At 50.2% G+C, this 21488-nt stretch overlaps 1 protein-coding gene across 4 annotated transcripts; it reads left to right on the forward strand.

Annotated features, from left to right (window-relative positions):
- Nucleotides 1-9237: 9237 nt before the first annotated feature.
- Nucleotides 9238-20885, forward strand: FOXA1 (forkhead box A1). Of its 4 annotated transcripts, none has more exons than XR_007907584.1 (4): nucleotides 9238-9623; nucleotides 12070-13297; nucleotides 17774-17865; nucleotides 18806-20885. XR_007907584.1 is itself a non-coding variant. In XM_051806552.1 (3 exons), the coding sequence occupies exons 1-3, from the start codon at nucleotides 9552-9554 to the stop codon at nucleotides 17806-17808; spliced, it is 1335 nt and encodes a 444-aa protein (XP_051662512.1). In that variant the 5' UTR covers nucleotides 9238-9551; the 3' UTR covers nucleotides 17809-18796. The 4 variants fall into 4 exon arrangements, 2 of the variants coding, with proteins under 2 accessions (XP_051662512.1, XP_051662510.1); XR_007907585.1 differs by having other exon boundaries at nucleotides 18809-20885; XM_051806552.1 differs by lacking the exon at nucleotides 18806-20885 and having other exon boundaries at nucleotides 17774-18796.
- Nucleotides 20886-21488: the final 603 nt, after the last annotated feature.

Here is a 21488-nt window from a genome sequence, read left to right on the forward strand (position 1 = left end):
GTTTCTCTTGTCCTAAATCGCCTGAGTCCATGCCATGCAGGAAGTCCCACTCCCAGTGATCATCTCTGCCGTGATCCAAGTTCATGCTGGAGTGAGACTGAGATGCCCATAAGTACTCCACAGCCTTCAGGAGGCAATTGGAACACACTCAGGAGGAGTTAATCATGTTTCTGATAGCCACCTCCACCTAGGCAATGAAGAATCAGGACAGAGTGGTGCATATGAAATATGTACAGCCTGGTATGGGCTGTCCAGAAAATACCAGAAAGAGTCCTTAGAAAGCTGAAGAGCAATTGTTTAAAGGAAAAAGAAAAGTAAGAGCATAACTAGTTTCATAGCTCTGTGGCTCACATCTAGTTTGTCACTAGATGTTATGCCTCGCCTGATATCCTTTTCTAACTGGCTGTGAAACTTCTTGCAATGTCATAGTCCAAAGGCTCCCCAGCCATGCTGGGGGTGCTGCATTCTCCCTTTTGCTGTGCTACAGCCAAAGCTATTCTAGTCTTCCTCAAAATGGCAGTACATGCGCTCAAAACTATTCACTGATGCAATAGTTCTAGAAAGGATAAGAGCATATTTACAAATACAGCTTCACCATGATGTCCAAGTAGCATTATTCCAATTTAAAGACCAGGAGCTAGAACAAAGAGAGTTTGAATGACTGTCTGAAGTCCCCTAGCAGAACTAGTGGTAAATTTATAACTGAATCTGTGCTTCTGACTGCGAGTAAAGAGAAAATCAGAGGTATGTATCCTCAACCTACAGGCTACTATTGTTTGCTCTTCCAGGGCATCAACATTTTTAATATTTGTGCCAGGTATATATAAAATGGCCATAAATACTTGGCATAAATCAATTAATTATAAGCTAAAATACTGAACAGTGAATTATGGACTGGGAATGTAGCACAAGAAGTTCTCTGACAGTTACACTGTGCAGACAGCAATCTGTAGCAGAAGAGCCGAGTAAATGACAGAGGAGATATGTTTTAAATCAGAGAGTGTCAATACTGAAAAGGTTTTTGTTAGTTGCATCCAGCTGAGCTGACGGAAATACCTTTTTTTTTTCTTCCCCAGTGATCAATCTATATTGAATCCCTTGTGCAGTAAGCAGCCACGGAAAGGTTTTATGGAATTAGTATTATAAATCACACATCCAATCCCTTTGTGAGTGTTGAAAGCATTGTCATTCTTCTAATCACCATATCCTATCTTTGATCCATAACAAATACACACACCCAGCTCTACTAATCTCTATTATGATTGTGAGATATCTGTATTTGTCAGTACTATACCAGAAGAAATAGTTAACATTTTTCTTCTTCCTATGATTTTGGGCTTTGCTTTTTTTTTCCTCTCCCTACTCAAACACATTTATATTTCCTTTATAATTCAAAATAGATAAAATAAAAAGTTGAAAACAAGAGGAAGCCCTTTTATTTAAAACTATATTTATAATGAGATCATTCCAATGAGAAAATCATGTGGTCATTTTGACTGATCATAATTCATAGATTTATTTTTAGTATGACTTGACTGTAATATTTCCAGGTATTATATAGCCCAGGAGAAATTACGTGAGTTACTTCTAGAGGTCCATTACACATAGCCGTTAGTATAGGCACAGGGTCAGAGACACTCCTGGCTTTGAAGAAGGCTGTAAGCAATAAATGGAGGAATTACAGCTATACATGTATACAAAGACCTGCCAAAGTCTTTGCTGAGCTCAGGCCTTTATTTGATTTACTTTTAAAATCTGATCATATTTGATCATATCAGAGATATATCATATCTCCTCTCTCCATTATCTTTCAGTTCATACAGCAAGTTTCCAGTTGGCCATTCCGGTCTTGGTCTTCTGTTCTTTTAGGACAACAGCTTGAATGTGGATATATATAGATGTAGATATATATTTATGTGTTTGTTGGTCTCGTAGATTTTGCAACTGAAGACTCAGTGTTGGTGGACATAGAAATCCCGTTTAATCACAAGAATAATCTTCATATCTGATCAGTTTCTTCGGCAAAAAGAAATGCCCTGCAAAGGGTGAGTAGAGGTGTATGCAGAGGTTGAAGTTCCAGCTACCTCTAAGAATAATATTAAAAAAGATTTAAAGGCTTTTTGGCAATGGATAGACGGTGAAGCAAATATTCATAGATCCTGCAAAAGGGAAAATGGTTTGTTCAGTGGGCAATGGCAAAGTCACCTCATGAGCTATGAAATTGTTTAGATGGAAGAGAAGATCTCTCTCTTTAGGGGAAACTGAAGGAAAGGTCAGAAGCTGTGTTCCCTTTCAGTCATTCCACCTTAAGTCGATGCCTAAAAAGGAGTAAACCTGAAACCACAAGCAGTGCAGAAATACTTAGGCAGCTGCCTTGTTGACTGGGGAGGGATGGAGGAGGAATGAATTAAATTTGATTCTTTCCTTGTGCCAGCAGTAGCTGCACAGGGAACTGAATCCAGATAATGGCAGAAGGGAAGCCACGTGGTGATCTTAATGAACTTCCTGATGTCAGTCCCTTAAAACTTCTCAGCAGTTTTCAGATTCACCCTTGAAATGCTTGAAGCAGAAGCTTAGACTGGTTTCTGGGAGGACAAACCACTCTTCAAAATACTGAACAGCTGCTTCCCCTGAGAAGTCCTAAAATGTTACTAAATCCAGACCTTCCTCTACTTTTCCATAGTCACTAGTTTACTGTACTGTTTTATGGGTCTTATGATTTTAGGGTGTAACCAGCTGATGCTCACATTCTCACATTTCAATGTAAAACTACAGAATGTGTTACCTAGGGTCTCTGGGCATCCTTTTCCAGGGCAAGCATCATTTTCGCTATACGCAGGTTAGCGTATGTCCTCAATGGAGGAAGTGGCCAAAGTGTTTCTGTGTATGTGCGATCACACTGTCACACACTCCACAATTGCTCTCTGTCCAAGTTAATACAGCTCAAGAAAATGTGCAGTTAATGCAGCTTGAATTCGTTTATGATCTAGGAACTGCAAGCTGGGTTAACGCCGTGGAACTGCTCCCTAGGGAGGAATTCAAATAAACCAGCTTTTATTTTGTACATTTGATTCTTCAGAGCTGAAGTCAGCCAAGAAAACCATCTATGATGGATACTGGTCTCTCCCAATGCTTTTCTGTAGAGATAGATGCTACTGTAGAGACAGAGGCAGGGAAATGAATAGTTCTTTGCAGCTAAAGGAGAATGTACCAAACCAATTGAAAATATGTTGATGTGCAGTGAAGGAAGGGTAGCATTCCTTCACTCTCCATCGTGCAAAATCAAGTCCACCTTCTGCATAGGAAGATCAGTTTGCAGAAAAACTGAAGTAGTATACTAAGAAGAATATTCCTAAGAGTTGATCAGCTCTGAATCTCTCGTCCAATACATAGATATTTGGTTTACATCAGTAAAACAGGTGTTCTCAAAGAGAACTCACTGCAGGTTTTGGAGAAGCAAGACTCTTGGAGAGTGGAAATAGCTTTTATTCAAGCAGCAAATATTGTTGGGACAGTGTAGGTGGATTTTGGTCCATTAAGTTACTTGGACATCTTTAACAAAGAAGTAATTCTAGAATTCATGCATAAGTGTCTCTTCTATGAAGCTTTGTTTCTTATAGCAGTATATTTAGATTAACTGCACTCACTGTCACAGTTTGCTTTCTTTACATCCTACAAAAATCTGCAAAAAATTATATATCCTGAAACACCACTTTTGCAATTTGGGTGAGATTCTGTAAAGTGGATGCCATTGAAGTGCATGTGTTTATCTCTGTGCATAATTGAATTCCCATATCCTCTGATATTTTTTCTTCCATGCCACAGTACTGCAGCTACTTTAAAGCAAAACACCCTTTAAAACAAAACAAACCAACCAAAACTTTAAAAAATATATCAAGTAATTGAACAAGAACTGGCACACTGATTGAAATACACAACAGAAGGATTTACATTTATATTTCAGTGAATCATAACATAAATAAAACAAACTATAATTGAAATTAATACCTACATGGCTGCTCTTGAATCAAATGAAAATTATCAAGTGTACTTATAAATAAAACACACTTGGCCAATGACATGCTGAAGTGTGGGCATTCCTGCCAACTGGAGTTCTGCAACAGCATACATAGACCTAACCATATTAACAAAAATAAAGTGGTTGTATATGATGGATAATGATTTACCTAGTTAAGAACTCTTTTGTTATACTGCAGAAAAAAGAAACCACCACAAAACAGAGGCTTCCTTACTCTTATCAATGCAACCGTTGGATATCAACATTCATAATTTTTCATTTCTTTATTTGTGTTTCTTTCCTCTTTAATTGGTCTGCTACATGAGTATTTTCAGGTGGGTAGGATATTATATTTTGTGTTGCTTGTGTCTTATGATATCCGTTCTGCAGGATGACTAGAAAATGAAAAGCAGTTAATTGGACTGAAATAAAGAAATAAAAAAAATAAAAATCCAGCAACGGAACATCACTAGTGCAACGAGCCACGCAATGTCTCTGGGGGCTCATGGCCTCATACAGCGTCCATGGAGGGAGCACCGCTTTGAGTATGACCCGTGAGAGCGCGGCAGGCCTGGCGCCCCCGGGAGCGCTGCCCGGTGCCCCGAGGGTGCGGCCCCGGCAGGACCGGGCCTGAGAGAGGCCACGCTCCGCCGCGCTCCTGCCGGCGGCAGGGCGGCACTGCCTGGGGTCCCAAAGCCCCTGCTTCCGCCAGCAGCGGCTGAGAGGGCTGGAAACCCACGACTGAAGAGCCGGCAGCGGGCAAGAAGGGCCCGGCGGGGAAGCAGTGAGACCCTCGGACCTCTCTGCCGTGGACGGGGTGACGGGAGGGCAGGTTTAGTCCGCCCAGGAGAACCAGACCACGGGTCCTGGGGAGGAAAAAGTGCAGAAGGAAAAGAGGATGCCCTCCTCCTAGCTCGGATCCGTCGGGGAAAGGGGGTCGCTTGATCGTGACGGTTGGAGATAAGAAAAATTGACGCAGCTAAAGCTCCGAAGCAAGTGGTGACCCCATGCAACGCCCCCATCTTCCCGGGCCCTGCTCTCGAGCGAGAGGAGGGTAAAAGCTACCTTATCGCATCGCACCTGCCCGTGAGCTCCGGGGTCAGCGGTGCGGGAGCGTCTGCCCGGCCGGAGGGTCCTCCAGGCAGTGGGAGCCCAGGCGTGTCGGGGGGACCCCCGTGGGCTCTTCTAAAAGAGAACTCTGAGACAGGAGCACAGAACCAGGGCTACATTGCCTGTGTGAGGGGGGAAGGAACGGCAGGAGGGAAAGAGGGAGGATTGAAAACAGCCCCCCGACTCGGCCGTCATCTCGGAAGGAGAGGCTCTCCCGGCAGCCACCGACCCCAGCTCCCGAAGCACCCGACTCTGGCTCGTTCCCAGCCCGTTACTGTTTGCCCTCTTGGATGGTGGAAGATTTCGGGCTGGTAACAGATGGGAAGAGAGATTTCCCACCGCGGGGAGGAGTGGATGAGTAAGTATAGCAAGAGGGTGGGAGTAGCTGACGGGGTCCCACGGTGTTTGAGGCGACCCGCTGCGCAGGCTTGAGCCCGCCTGGAAAGCCGGGTACGAGCGACCCTCTAAAGGAGACAGATCCAGGAAAACGAAGAGAAGGTTGTACAGTGAAGAACAGGGAAGGCACCCCGATGCGGAGATAACCTCTCAGCTCCTTCTCGAGCTAGGCGTCTGGCCCGCACAAGCACTGCCGAGAGATTCTCGTCTAGGAGACGATGGAGTTTGGGCAAAATAGAGTAAGATCCTGCAAGTTACACCGAAAGGCCAGCAGGCGCTGTTCTTGCCAGGGGAAAAGAATCGCTTACACAGGACCGAACTGAAACGGTGCTCCACAGTTGAAATTAAAGCTCCCGCGGGTTGCATCGGCCGCCCGCCCCACGCGTGGGAGGGTATCGGCGGGCGGCGCTCCCGGGCAGCTCTGGGCAAGGGGCGCCGACGAGTTACTGGGCCGTGGAGGCTCACCGCGTGGGCAGCGCCGTGCCGGTGCCAGCTCCGGTGCCCGTGGCGCTGCCGGAGGTCCCTTCCAAGGGGCGGGGCCCCTCGGGGCCCGACAGCGATACGCTTCCCAAAAAGCAGGCGCTTACGGAGTGGTCTTCGAGAGGCCCAGCTTTTCCTGACAGCGCTGGGAAGACAAGCTCCCCTGGATGTCCTGCCCCCGCTCCGCACACCCCCGCTCCACACACGCATACTTTCCGTATTTTTTAGGTCAGGTTTGCACCCTTGGCAGTGCGCACAGGTGGAGCCAGGAGCTGAGACCTTCCTCCCATCTAGCTGCGGAAAGCATGGCTCACCTCAGCCTGCGCTTTCCTTCAGGCTGCACTAAAAGACAAAAAACAGAAAGAAAAAAAAAGCCCACAAAAGAAAAAAAACCAAACAAAACAACCAAACAAACCATTGTACAGCTTGATCAAATACTAGAGCTACTCTACTCTAACCAGAGTTGGGGAAAAGCTCTGTGTTGTTAGAGCCAGTGCTACTGTCCTGACTCCTGAAAAACACATAAACAGCTAAATGCACCTGGAGAGCTCCTGCCTACTAGACCGCGTTCCGCATCCTAGGAGAATGCTTCCCTTCTGCTGAACCTGCTACAAAGGGTACTGATAAATCGCGCTGGACTCGCGGATCATCCTACATAGAGTTTCGCAGAGACTCAGTTGCAGGGCAAGGGCAACTACCAAAATACCCTTTTCCTGTGGCTATGGGCAGAGCTGTCATGACACTCTTCTTCACTCAAGGAAAGCGTTTCTCCACCAGGGTTGCAACACAGCAACCGGGGCTGAAGGGAATTTCCAGCAGCGGCTGGCTCTGACTCGGGGTTGCTGATTGTACACCAAGTCGAGAGGCTCTAAGTACATTACAGAGGGGAGCCTGCTATGCTCTCACCTCTGGGAGCAACCTCAGGAGGGAGCTGAGCTCGCAGCCGCAGCCAGACAACAGGAGGCGCTGAGGCTTTGCACAACCCTGGGCTCCCCTCTCCTCCAGAGCAGCGGGCGTCCCAGCGAGGGCGGCCCGGGAGGAGGCCGGTCCGGAGAGCGGTTTTGCCGGGCGACACGTCCGCTCTGCCCGGCGAAACGCCTCCGCGGTTTGTCGCAGCATCCGATAAGCTTGGCCAGCTTCGTGCCTACCCTTTTTTCCAGGTACGGAGTGACCCAGCATAGGCTGCCCGGCGTCCCATCGGGTGTTGCTCCCGCGAGGCTGGGCTCTGGGAAGCGGGACAGCACCGCCCCGAGGTCACCCAGCGGGGGGGTGCCACCAGTGGGGTCTCTGGGGCAGCTGCACCCCTGCCAGCCTTCCCGCTTGCGGCTGTGCTGCTGGGGGCGATCCGCACCCCACAGACCTCAAGTACTGAAAAGAATAAGCCACCACCGAAGTGGCTCTGTTTTCAGACATACACACCGCTTCCACTAGGTAAAGGGGGAGGGTGCATTCATGAAGACGGCAATTTTAATATCTCTTAGACATTCCACTGGGTTTTGTCCCAATTTCCAGTAGTGTAGTTTGACCATTTGAGAAAGCAGGGGTTTAATCCAGTGCTTTTATATATTTTATTTCCTTCAAGACACATTTTTATCCATTCTTCTCCTCTGCTGACTGCAGAGTTGTGTTCATTTCGAGGATTTGACTTAATTCTGTTGCCAGATTTTTTTTTTTTTTTAAAAAAAAAAGGATGAGGAGGGAAAGAACAAAGAATGGGGTAACAGAAAATGCTTTTAGAGGACAAGTTAAATATATTTTTAGAGGCAGAGATATGCCATATCTTGTCATTTGAATCTTGGGTCTCTGTATAAGAAAATTTAAAATCTTGTTTCTGAGGGTGACATTTCCGCAGATCACTCGAGAACAAACCACTGTGGAAGCAACTGTGGTCGTGCTGAACGATAAACATGTCAGGCCGAAATTCAGACACAGATGTGTATTATACTTTGTGTGTATGATACGCAAGCCTTTTCCAAAACCCCAAGAAGCTTTATTTACCCTTCAAATTCCCATTGTCAGGAAAGTTGTTTGGGTTGGAGGGGGGTGTTGGGTTGCTGGTTGGAGGTTGGGGGGTTTTTTTGGTTATGTGGTTTTGGTTTATGTTTTCCACTATCAGGCGATAAAAGTTCTAGTAGCTAGGTAGAAACAAACTCGCAAGGGATAGATAGAGAAACCCAAGAAAAGTCTGTGGTGTTGACATAGGCTCGAAGAGCCGGACAGGACAGAAAATGTTTGATCCATCTGCAAAGACTGAGATATTCCCTCCATAATAATAAAAAGATTTGTCCAATGTCAATTTGTTTTATGGGTGTTTTTTACCTTTTACCAGTCTGTGCAGGTTCCTCCTCCCCTGTTCGTTGTGAGAAATCGGGTCAATAAGCAAGAAGTTGGTAATGAGATACCCGCTACTTATTATTGCTACTCCTGTCTGTCATCAGAGAAGGCTTCCAAATGAGCCTTCTGGGCTGGAGGCTTTCCACAGTAAAGATATAAAATGGTTCTAGTGACTCACCTGATGTTTGCCAAGTGGAGGTTAATATCAGTGGATCCGCATTCAAGCCTCTGTCCGTATTTATTGGGTGCCTGTAGTATTATGTCTCTGCACGGTGACTCACATGGTTTCTAAATCTAAGGCACCAGAAAAGCAATACCATTATCACCATCTACATAGGACAGCACCACGGCTGAAGAGCTAGTTCAGACCGGGTCGAGGGGGTGGGGGTGTCGGAGGGATTTGGGGAGAGCCCCTAGGGCGATGGGAACGTGAGGTGCCGCGATAGGGCCCGGGAACACCGGCGCGGTAACCAACTTTGATGTGAGGGGTGGGAGCGGGAGAGAGTCTGTGGACTGCAAGACTCGGGACTTTGGAACACATCCCGAACATAAAGGAGCATCTACCGGACTTTAGTAAATATTGCCCCTAATCTCAGGGCTTTAAGGCTGGATGGCCTTTTGCGTTCTCTTCAAATATAGGGGGCTGCCTTTCCCTTATCTTCTTCGTTTTATTTCCTCCGATCCCTCCCAGCATTTGTTCTGTTCACCTGAAAGGGTGGTCGTGTCCGTCTGTCCCCCGTCCCGTCCCGCCCTCCCTCCCTCCTCTCCCCCTCTCCCACCTCTATCTCTCCTTCTTTCCCCACAAGCTTAAACCAATTACGCCGCTTTGCAAATAAAGTGCCGCCCCGGGGGGAGTTGCAGGCGAGGGGGACTGCCTTGTTTGCAGGTGCATCTCCGGCTTTGTAGGTGCGAACGCCTTTGTGCGGCGGACAAATGGGGAGAGGAGGAGGAGGAGGTGGGTACTTTTGCGACGTAAGATCCACATCAGCTCAACTCCACTCACATCCCAGCCGGCACTTCCTCACTTTCTCAACTGTCTCGCCCCACACCGCTCCCTGCCTCCTTTTTGGCTGATTATAGAGGAGAATTCAGCACCCCCCGCCCCTCCTGAGAGCTGGCTTCCTGCTAGGTCGGGCTGTCGGGCTCTTTTCCTGCTGCCCGTCGCTCGCTTGCAAGAGGGCTGAATGGTTACACCGGGCAGGTTGGCTCCATAATGTTAGGGACTGTGAAAATGGAAGGGCATGAAACCAGCGACTGGAACAGCTACTACGCCGACACTCAGGAGGTGAGTAAATCCCGCAGTCTGGCTTCGCAGCTGCCCCTCTGCAGGCGGAACGGGGGCCTGGAGGGGGGGGCTAGAAGTCTGGGGGGCAGCAATCGGAGGAATCGGTGTGCAGTCCAGATCCTGCCAGCGCAAACGTGCTTCCCCCTCCCTCCGGCGCCGAAACTGGCCAGGTTTCCCTAAGGAAAACATTGCTTCCAGGAGCCCTAGAGGCGTCTGGAGGAGACTCGGGGTGCCTCTGGGAGGGCCGGGGGGCAGGGGACAGACCTTGATCTCATCTAAAAGGCGTAATCTCCGCTCGCGGCGCGCACAAAAGCGCCCCGTAAACTCTTGTCTTGGGGCAGAGGACTCGCCGCGCCGCCGGCCCCCGACTCCTTCCCGGCAGATGGCAGGGGGCAAGGGAGACGGTCGCCAGCGCGTCCCGGGAGGGGGCAACGCCTTCCCCGAGCTCCACGGCGGGACTGCCGGCCTCACTTCTCGCCGCCGCCGGGCCCTCACCTGTTAAAGCCAGGGGAAAGGAAAGGAGGGGGAAAACCAGCCGTTTGCCCGTACTTTGCGGACGGGCTGCCTGCGGCGCGCGCTGCTGCGGCGGGCCGGCTGGCGGCGCTGCCGGGAGCCGGGCCGGGAGCCGGACCGGGAGGGGGCCCGCACCCGGACCCGGGGGCCCGCACCCCAACTCGCCGCCCCGCACACGGACCCGGCCCGGCCCGCGGCACCCCTGAGGCGCTTCCGCCCTCACGCCTGTTTGGCAGCGCCGTGCACAAGGAGGAGAAACAGCCCGAGCGCCCACAACTGCGGCGGAGGAGAGGGCCACGGCACTGCCTGGAGCCTTCCGCCCAGCGCGCCTCGGCCCTGTGGGGCCCGAGGTCCGCACTGTGTTGCCGCGGCTCTGCAACGGGGGTCCCGGGAGAAGCCAACGCCCGGCAGCACGGCCAGCAGCACCACGGATTCCCGCCCGGGAAGGAGCTGTTTTGAGGAAGTGCAGCAGCGAGGCAGGCACCTGGGTGTGCGCACCCGGGCATTGCATCAGCATACCCGGACACACGGCTCCACAATCCCCACGTCTTGTCCCGCACCCGGAGCTGGCACACGCGCCCATAGGGCCACGCGGACACAGGCAGATACGTGTCACCCATCTGGCATCTTCTTTAATAGAGGAAAGTCGGCTAAGGGCAGATAAGGGTCATCCTAATTATGAGCCGTTTCCAGACTCATTTATCCTCGCCATACTCATTGTCCACAAACATAAAGTTAGGCGACCTTCGCTTTTGCTATTTTTTTCAACTTCAATCTTTTCTCCTTCCTTGCTATTTAATTGGAATCACTGCATGGATGCAGGGTGAAAAACTTAGCCGCTTTCTACCATCTCAAATAATTAATGTGATCCTCTAAATTAAAAGCGCTTTTATAAGCTCGTGAAATTTGTGGGGATCAGAAATTAATTTTATACATTTAACCGTCGCCTAAACCTCATTTTCTCAGTCATATTAGCTGTAGTTCGAGGTAAACTGGGAGCGTCTTTCTCTCTCCTGTTAAATCGGATGCCGCACTGGACAGTACAAATTCAGGCTCTCCGGTTCTATCTTTTTTAAGAGTTGTTTTATGTAATAGGGTGATACAGTTTTTCCACGCCGTGCAATTGTAGAAAATCTCAGCAGGGAAAACTTAAGCTTTTTGTACTTTGGGAAAGTTTGTGTGTATGTTTGTTCGTTTGTTTCGGGTTTTTTTAACTTTAAATACTGTTTTGATAGAAAATGCAGACAAGGTAGAAGCTTCACAGAGATAAAACGCGCCAACATAAGCTGATCGATTTTGGTGGAATTTTCTATTATTATTTTGCGACAAGATATGATTGCATTTGCATATTTCTTAGACTAGGAATTTAAATCAGTGCAGGAAGGGAGAGACGCGTGAGATTTTTTTCAGAAAACGCGAGCAGTCTTTCTCCTTGGCGCAGACAGTGTACACCCGTCAGTTTCAATACTCTGACGATTTTAAGTATTTAGCTAGCGAGACAGGACGCAAAACCAACAAAATGCAGGAATGCTCCGGGACAACACCTCCTCCCGGGGCAGACTGAGCCCGCAGCCCGTCTCCGCGAGGATGCGGAGCGGTTCCGGGAAGACCATCGGTCCGTGTACCTCGCTGATCCTGGTGCAGCCCGCGCAAGCCGCGACACGCCGGTAAACTAGGAGCGCGTCCGGACCGAGCACCCCCGCTCCGTGTCTATTTGTAAACATGTATCAATATGACTTAGACCTTTTCAAAGCGACAGCGGCCTTTCCATGAGGCTTTGGGGAAGCGCTTTCCCCGGTGTCGGGGGAGCGGCCCGCGTTTCCGCGGCAGGACGTTTGCTCGGCTGGCTGGGCCAGGCGGGTGGATACGGCTCCGGTGGAGTCCTGCCACACCTCTCTCCCCCTAACTCCCTCTCTTTGTCTCACTGCCCTAGGCCTATTCCTCGGTGCCCGTGAGCAACATGAACTCGGGGCTGGGCTCCATGAACACCATGAACACCTACATGACCATGAACACCATGACGACGAGTGGTAACATGACCTCCAGCTCCTTCAACATGTCCTACGCCAACACGGGGCTGGGAGCTGGGCTGAGTCCCGGCGCCGTGGCTGGCATGCCAACGGGCTCAGCGGGGCCGGTGAATGGCATGCCGGCCAGTGTGGCCGCCATGGGCACGGCGCTGAGCCCTGGTGGTATTAACGCCATGTCTGCACAGCCGGCCCCCATGAATGGGCTGAGCCCCTATGGCGGCATGAACCCCTGCATGAGCCCCATGGCCTACACCCAATCCAATCTTGGCAGGACACGGGACGCTAAGACCTTCAAGCGGAGCTACCCCCACGCCAAGCCACCCTACTCCTACATATCCCTCATCACCATGGCCATCCAGCAAGCACCCAGCAAGATGCTGACGCTGAGTGAGATCTACCAGTGGATCATGGACCTTTTCCCCTACTACCGGCAGAACCAGCAGCGCTGGCAGAACAGTATCCGCCACTCGCTCTCTTTCAATGACTGTTTTGTCAAGGTGGCCCGCTCCCCTGACAAACCTGGCAAGGGCTCCTACTGGACCCTGCATCCTGACTCCGGCAATATGTTTGAAAATGGTTGTTACCTCCGCCGGCAAAAGCGCTTCAAGTGCGAGAAGCCGGCAAACAGCAAAGCCCCTCAGGAGGGCAGGAAAGATCAGGCTGGGGCCTCCAGCTCAAGCTCCAACTCCCCCCTGCACAGAGGCCACAACAAACCTGCGCAGCTGGACACGGCCACCTCCCTCTCCAGCTCCAACCCGTCCACCAGCCCCCAGTCTATGGACCACAGTGGATCAAGCGCAGAGCTAAAGACCTCGGCCTCAGCCGCCTCTTCCACCATCAGCTCCGTCCCCACCTTGGCCTCTGTCCCGCACCCCCCTCACTCCTTAGCACACGAACCCCAACTCCACCTCAAGGGTGATCCCCACTATTCCTTCAACCACCCCTTTTCCATCAACAACCTAATGTCCTCCTCGGAGCAGCAGCACAAGCTGGACTTCAAAGCGTATGAGCAGGCACTACAATACTCCTCCTATGGGACCAGCATCCCCAGCGGGCTGCCCCTGGGCAGTGCCTCCATGGCAAGCCGGAGCAGCATCGAGCCCTCGGCCCTAGAGCCCTCCTACTACCAAGGTGTGTATTCCAGACCCGTACTAAACACCTCCTAGCTCTGCACCCCCTACCGCCGCCGGAGGCGAGATCCCTCTCCCCATCCTGGCTTCTCTCCCCACTTTCCCTGAGACAAACCAAGGTGTTTCCGCACGTTGCGTGCAAAGGACTGTTACTTTTTAATTGTCTCGCAACGCATTATGTGTTGTTATGATCCACCACGACCTCTTGCAAAGCCGCCCGTGTCCTGCTTGTACATACCCCCTCCGACCCCTGCTGCCCAGCCCCTTTCCCCAGAGACACCACCTCCCCACTCCCAACCTATGCAGGGTGTTATTAAAAAGAAGAAAAAAAATGTTCAGCTTGTAAACTACTTGTTTGTGCTTTCTGCCCCCTCGTCGCTCTCCCTTATGTGCTCTATAATCTCATGTAAGTTTACAGGTATGTGGCAATACTTTAACAATACGGAGATGAAGAAGCGAGTAGACTTTTTTTTTAATTAAAAAGGCTTTGAAGGACAATACTGCTGTGAAGTAGCAAAACACTAAGAGAATCTCTAAGCAACAAGAGGACTATTTACTTTCTCGGATCGCCCTTTTGATACTTGCAAAATAAACCTTCGGCTAGTACAACCCCCATACACCCAGATGCTGCGGGCCAGATCCTGCACTCCCGAGGGGACCAACTGGAGCTTTGGAGTGCAGGATGCGGCCCTTATTTTTAACCAAGTGTTACCTGTACTGGAATATAATACAAAGTTACAAGAGGTCACAGCCAGTTGGATTTTTTTTTCTTTCCCATCTGTTACTGAAGATTCTCGTTCATCAGGAACTCTCATCAACATGTGGATGACATACTTATTTAATTTAAGTGTCTTCATTGTGTACCAGCTAGAACTGTGTATGTATAACCAGGTTATTTTCCCCCTTCCCCAGGAAATGGTGACTATTACACCGATGCAAGGAAAAGAGGACAGCTCTGTCTCTCCTTCTTTTTCCAACTTGTTTAATAATTCTTTTTTGTGGCCGTTTAATTATTGCCATCATTAGCTTGTTTCATCCAGTGTTATTGCACTTTCCACAGTTTTACACGGTGTTAGCATAGCCAGACGGGTTTTATTATTATTCCTGTTCGCTGTCTCAATGTTCTTAATTTATTGCATGGTTTATATTGTTTTCTTTCTTTACAGCTGGAAATTGCTTTAAATGACAGTAAAAAAAAAAAGAGAATTACACGTCAATTTAAGAAATTTTGTTAATTTTATAAATGTGATTGTAATTGAAAAAATATTTTGATTTAAAACGATAACTGAGAATTTAACGCGTGAAGTATGTTTTTGATCACTTGCAGTTAAGGACTTCAAATAAATCAAATGTTATCAATTAAATACTTCTGCTATCTTCTTTCAAAATTTCTGGGGCGGGTTACGGACAACGGGGCCTTGTGCAAGAAAATCAAAACGTAGTTCTGAAGTGTGGATGCGAAGAGGAAGGATTTGTACGGCCAGGTTTGTGCAGGGGGAAGGCAGGGGACGTGCTGCGATGCCACCGGCCTGTGAGGCTGTGAGTGTAGTGGTGTCCCTTTTTTTTTAATTTTTTTTTTCTCCTAATTCACAATATTGGGGTAGGTTGAGGAAGAGCAGAAAAAACCCACTCGAGGAGATGTAACCTCCTGGGTTTTTTGCGGCCGGGGCGGCGGCAGCCAGACCCTGTGTTTCCCCACCCGACCGGACGACGCCCACCGGGAGCATCCCTAGAGTGACTCCATGTCGCCCCGGGCCGCTAGAAAGGCCCAGCTCCTGCTTTCTAGTCCTCAGTGGAAACGACCCCTCGGAACTATACCAGCAGCCGCGCTGCCGAGCTCTGATCCCCAGCAAGAGGCTTTGTCGGGGAGGGGAGTTAAACGGGAACTGATTTTGCTGTGCTGAGCCCCGTTCGTGCACAGACGCCAGATAAAATAACTGTAATTCTTGTAATTATCACATAATTGCCCCCTGACAGCTTAGGGGCAGCGGCGACAAAACAAATTTAAGTGTCGATTTAGAAAGGCAAACCAGCGTCCCAGAAATTTCACAACATTCCTTCAGCACTACTATCCAGCGAAAAACGAGAGAAAATAAAGTGTTGTGAGAGCCTCTCGGCTTTGCAAGGGTGGCCGGATCAGCGGTGGTCCGCAGAGGAGATGCGCGCAAGGCGCCCACGGCAACACGGAGCTGGCTCCCGCACTGTACTGTGCGGGTGCGCTTGGTCGGGCGGGCATTTACCGCAGGTCCCACCCGGCTGCCGCATGCGGGCCCTGCAGCGGGCGGGGGTTGTGCCCGCGACACCGGGTTCGGTCGGCTACCCCATGACCAGGCTGTGTGGCCCCTTCGCCTCTGAATGTTCCGAACTGGCAAACACCAACAGATTCCTCGCAGCCAGGGGCAGCTCGGGGCTGCTCGGCACCAAGTCTGGGCAGGCGGATCCTATTTGAAGTCCCGCTCCTTCTGCCAAAAGGAACTTCGTGAGAATCGAGACAGGGTGAAGCCCGCTTTCAGCAGGACTTCACTTGTCTCCCACGGAGTAGTCTATAGAGAATACGCCTTTGCAGAGTGGAGACATTGATTTAATGCCTTGGGCTTGTACACGGAAAATATCAATCGACCGACAGCGATAAGGCAGCAAGTTTCACATATCAGCTGAGGAGCACAGACCGTGTGTAATGGAAATATTCGGGGCGTTGGTAATAGAAGCATTTAAGCGAACCGACGCAGTTCCAAACCTCTCATAGATAAGGAGAGGAGCCTGTCACGGATGCAGCGTGTGCCCTTTCCCCACTTGCCATCACGATTGTATTCCTCCCCTTTCTTCTCGTAGGCAAATGGTGTCTGCGGTGGGCAATGAGCCACTGACAAGACAGGGCTCATGTTAAAAACGCGGCTCCCCGGCGCAAAGCACGCAGTTTTCTGCGATCAGTTTAAGACTTGGAAATCAGCAGTGGGGAGAAGAGTCCCCTGTTTTCCGTCCTGCTCCTAGCTGCCCTGCTGCTGCTTTAATCATGTGCTCAAGAAACCCCCAGCCACAGCGCAAAAATAAACTAAAAGTGGGCTACAGAGGAAGAGGGTGCATCTCCCCGCCCCGCAATGTGTAGAAGAGCTTACGAGCATCTCCCTTCATCCGGACCGCTCGCCCCGTCCCAGGAGGGAAGAAGCTGATGGGTGCGGGGCTTCTGCCCGTGTCGGAGGTGGTATCTCTGCCCCGCGTCCGGGACAGAGGCAAAACAGGGGCCCGCCAGGCTGCAGGTTCCAGGCTCCGGCCGCCACCACAATTTATAGGGGAACTTCGCCTTTTCCTATTCGGCAATTATCTCCGACCGGACACATGCGAGAGAGAGAAAACGACTCATTTAGCGTCGTTAAATACAAGCGGGGAGTAAATCAGGGCGGCGGGAGATCCCTGTAAAGGTTTACATGGAGTTTGGGCGGTGAGGAGACCCCCGGCCCGGGGTGAGGGGGGGATGTTGGGGGCGCCGGCCGGGCAGGGGCACTCGAGGCTACAAGGCGGGTACGGCCGCGAGTCCGCGGGGCTGGGCAGGGGCAGCCCCGGCAGCCAGGACCGAGGGGACGCGATGGGTTCCCTGGTGCAGCGGAGCCTCCTCTGCCGCGGGGTCCGGCAGTCCTGTGTCCTCCGGCAAGAGGGGCAGGACGGGGCCCTCGCCCGTGGCACCTCGTCGGAACACCTGCGAACAGCACCTCCCCTTCGCAGAAGGGAAGGGTCGATGGAATAAAAGCAACTTCAGCCGTCCAAGTCAAGGGGCAGAAATAAAATCACAAATAATTCCTGGGTTGTTTCCTGAGTGCGAATGAACAGCACTGCACATCTACATCGTCTACATCGGCAAATAGTCGGAGGATGTACATTATTTGGACAGAATTAATTTGAAATTTTCGGGACTGAAAGACGAGGAAAAAGATTGCAGGACAATTTTTCATTTGAAGCTTATAAGTGCCGATAAAATATAAGTAAATAGTAAAAAAAAGGTGCGAGAAAACTCTTCAGACATTGGCATAGCTTCAAAAATTGTTTTGAAATGTGTTGAGTAGGTATTGAAATTGGTCCATCAGCATAAAACCGAAATAAATTAATTCGCTTGCTGTAACGTCAACTAGCCATTAGAAGAGCAATTCACTCGATTTTAATTTTATAGCGATATTGTAGATAAAACGCTTGATTGCGATAACGATGCACCTTGTATCGTTTCTTTTCTGTTATGATAAAACGGAATCTAGGCATCTATGTATGAACATATGTGTTTAATCACTCTGAAAAGAATATTTTTAAAACAGAGACTTCATAAATAAATAAAAAAATAATTTTCGTGTGTATTTTCGTGGTACATTTCGTTGGCGAAGAAGCAAATTATCCTCATATAAAAACGAGATATAAACTTCTCTCAGGAGGTTTATAGATGCATGTATTGTGTATATTAACATAGATGTAATTAATATGTATTTGTTTCCAGGGGAGACAAGTGAAAATATACATAATACACAATGACCAGGCGAAAATCACACCACAATAGTTCACAGAGTGACCGGAGTACGGAATGTACACGTAAGTCCTTGCAAAACTCCCACGCTGCAATAGTGTTTCAGGAAATGTAGGAGAATGGTTAATACCTAAAATCAAAATGCAATTAGTTTGATTATTTACATGTCAAGGGCGGTACTACAAAATGGCTCTTTTTTTTTCTCTTATTGCGAACCCAGTCTTCTGAGCTACTAGCAAAGGCAGAGTAATAAATACAAAAAATTAGTTTGCACATTTTCTGTAATTTACAGTGTCGAAAGGTCTTTTTTAGCCAGAGAAAATAACTAGGGGAAGAGAAGAGTGGAAAACGGGAGGCGATAAGAAGAAAACCTGCCTTTGTTCTCTCTGGTTATTTTCTAATAATTATTCTGCCCATGGTGACAAAGTAGCAGTTAAGGATAGATTAGTGTAAATAACCTCGCATTTCACTTGCAAACCGCACAAATTTCTGGCCCAAGCCGTACCATGGTGTTTGTTTCTCCCCTTCACCTCAAACAGAAACTCATTGAGATTTCAGATCTTTGAACTTTGGACAGATCAAACTGCCGGCGCTCACCTTTGTCTCAAGTAATTAGGATTTAAAGCATATGTAGGCTCATTGCAGAATCCATTTGCCTCTACGACGGGAAAAAATTGCAATCTCCTCTCTTTCCCCCATCCCAAAACTCCTACATTTAGTCGAATTAATCGAAAGGATCATTTCCCAGAATGACGCCTCTGCTACGGGAGCATTGCTTGAGTGGGTTTTGCCCAGCCGGTTTACTATAGGGGAAGTTCGTCCTTGTTTTGGTATTACTATTGTACTGTTGGTAATCTAATTTTTCTCATGAAATGTTCATACACCTGTTCGTTATTCCCAAGGGTGAACTACCGTCAGGCAGATTATTATTATTATTATTATTATTATTATTATTATTATTATTATTATTATTACTACTACTACTATCACTATTATTCCAACCAGCAGGCGGAACATGCTCTGAACTTGAGCGCTGCCGTGTCCCCGTTGGCCTGCCCGCGCCCCGGAGGTCCCCCTGCAGCGGGAGAAACTCTGAGGCGGCGCGGAGGCGACACGAAAGCGGGCGGGCCCGGGCCCCCGCGGGCGCGGGGTGCGGCTGCCGCTGCCCTCCCTACCCGTCTGGGTGTCCAGCCCGGCCCTGGTAGCCCGAGCCTCCTCCAGCGGACGGCGTTACTCTCCTGTGGTCCAACCCAGCTCTGGGTTTAGGACCCCCGTCCTTTGCCTTCACTGGGTCCCCGGAGGGAATAGCGAGTGGGGGAGGAGGAGGGCGGAGGGCGGTGGTCCCCAGGTGGCCGCATTTCTGCTTCCGAAATCGGTCCATTCACACACCGCTTGGCAGTGAAAGAGTGCCAAGTCCGCCGTCGTCCGGGGGAAAAGCCACCGCCATCATCTGGAGCGAGGTCATCCCCTTCACGGACTGGTCGCCCCTTGGCCACGAGCAGTTAGGCGTAGGTGCCTTGTGCCCACGGGACTGGCACTCGTTTCGGGGGAGGTCCGGGAGCTGTCACACGCCTCTGAGAGTGGGACCTAGGTGATTCCATCCCCCATCAGGTTATCAGGGCACGGAGGTGCAGGCGCGCTCCCGGGGCCCTGCCAGCCCCCAGCGGATTCTCACCTCACTCCGAGCCAGCCCGGGCGCCGAGGCGCAGGGCCGCCCGCCCAGCGAGCGGGATCTGGCCCTCTCGCAGCAACCACTTCTACAGCAAACACCCCCTTTGTACCCGATACCCCTAAGCGCTCCCTAATGAATCATCTACATTTGCCATCTACTGCGCAGTAGCCGAAATGTGTTTCCCCCTTTATTCCTTCTATTCCCCCAGCCTGCTCGGCGGGTTGCTAACACACATTTCCTCCGCTTATGACAGACAGAAAATGTAAACATGCTGGTAACTAGGAGGTGGGCCTCATTCTGCAAACTGGGATCTCTCCATAGTGACTCTCAGTAATGACCTCTTTAGCATAATAAAGCCCGGGGGGCGGGGAATCTTTGAACTCCGGGGCAGGAGATTGGAATAAGAGCATGTCTGAACTTATTCAAATGTATGCAAGAAGTTTTCTCGTTCTAGAAAGGTTATCTGATGTGAACAACAGACGTTTTTCCTCTTCTTGTTTTTCCTTGCCTGGTTGCTTTACCTAAGGAAGTACTTTAAAACTTCAGGTATGTCATTAACTTATATGAAATAGAAAGGGAACAAAAACCAAGCAAACGAAAAAAAAAAACCGCTATAAAAGTCCCGACCCCACATTTAGTCGGGAACTCCCTCAACCTAATAATAGAGAAAGACTCCTGTTTAGAAAGAGGGGATGCCCTCTCCTCCAAACACACAGCAGCAGACCTAACATCATGCCCTGGCCAGCAGGAGCCCTGGCAGAACCAAACGGCGAGAGGAGGTGACCCCTCACGTTGCCACTCGCCCACCAGGGTCCTCCTGCCCCCCCTCGGGAGAGCCCTGGGTCGGTGCCCGTCGCTTGGTCCCGTGGACACAAGAGCAAACCAAGAGCCAGGGAGCATGTCCTTGGGTCTCCATTAAAAACACTCCCGTCTGAGCATCGCTGTCAAGAGGACGGGGGAAAAAACAGAGCCACTGTCCAGTGCCGAGCAGAGCTCTCCCTACCCCCCCACCCCCCCCGGGCAATTGTTCCCTTGAGCCTCTATTAATGCAGGACATATGTTATCCACAGGCAGTAGGCAGCGGGAAGACTTCTCCATCTAACTTGTTGCTCAACTTACGAGGCGGTTCTCATCTTCTCATCAAAAGCCGCCGGTCTTTCTTCAGCCGTATGGACAAAAATGTGAACAACAATGCCCGCCTCCTTTCACTTCAAAAGCTGCCAGCGCAGAGGCTACCCAGAGAATTTTCTCTCTGCCTTTCATTCCCTGTTTGAAAAAAGGCACTACAGGGCCGAGGCGCTCCTAATACTCTTTGATGGGGATTGAATTCATTATCTCCAATAACACAATTGTGCTTGGCCAACGAAAAGAGCAAAGTAATACTCATCTAGAATTAGAGAGAGAGGCTCAGAAGAAAGGGAACGGGAGGGTGGGAGGGGGGCATTTCAAAGGAAAGGGGGGGGGAGTGTAATGAGAAAACACCTATATCGAAAATCGGCTTGGAAAGAGGGGGTCCCCAGAAGTTTAAATTGCAGAAGTGTATTAAGTGGCGGATTGTACGGCTCCAGGCATGTTGGTGGTCTGACTGCGCATTCCCACTCCGCCGGTCGAGCCGGCACGGGCGCGCTTGGAGGTTCTTTCCGTTTTCCTCCCCGGACGACCCCGCTCCGCTACCTGCCACGGCGCACCCCGACGTCCCCCCCGTGTCAGCTGGGGCGCAGGCGGGTACCGCTATCTTGGACTTTGCCTGGGTGCAGCGCAGTGCTCGTGGTCCCTCACTGCTCGCGCTGACTTGCGGAGACCCAGCCCCAAGCACAGAGCAGCCAAGCAGGCAAACAGTCCTCTCACTCGGTGCCCCCTCCCCCCCTCCAGGGACCGCAGGGACACCCAGAAGTCTGTCCTATTAGGGATCAGTGTGGTGGCTCTCAGCACCATCACACCCTGACACTGGGCAGGCGACAAATCGAGGGCTACCTCCTGAGGGGGCGGCGGGCACAGCCCGGGTTACTGCGGGCT

Source organism: Manacus candei, unplaced genomic scaffold (assembly GCF_025592945.1).
Source record: "Manacus candei isolate 608988 ecotype Guabito, Panama unplaced genomic scaffold, ASM2559294v1 h1tg000067l, whole genome shotgun sequence".
NCBI classification, from domain to species: domain Eukaryota; kingdom Metazoa; phylum Chordata; class Aves; order Passeriformes; family Pipridae; genus Manacus; species Manacus candei.

Coding starts and splice junctions, on each gene's coding strand:
- FOXA1 (XM_051806552.1), top strand. CDS start 9,552: ATGTTAGGGACTGTGAAAATGGAAGGGCATGAAACCAGCGACTGGAAC. Junction 9,624..12,069: donor ACTACGCCGACACTCAGGAG/GTGAGTAAATCC, acceptor TCACTGCCCTAG/GCCTATTCCTCGGTGCCCGT. Junction 13,298..17,773: donor AGAGCCCTCCTACTACCAAG/GTGTGTATTCCA, acceptor ATTTGTTTCCAG/GGGAGACAAGTGAAAATATA.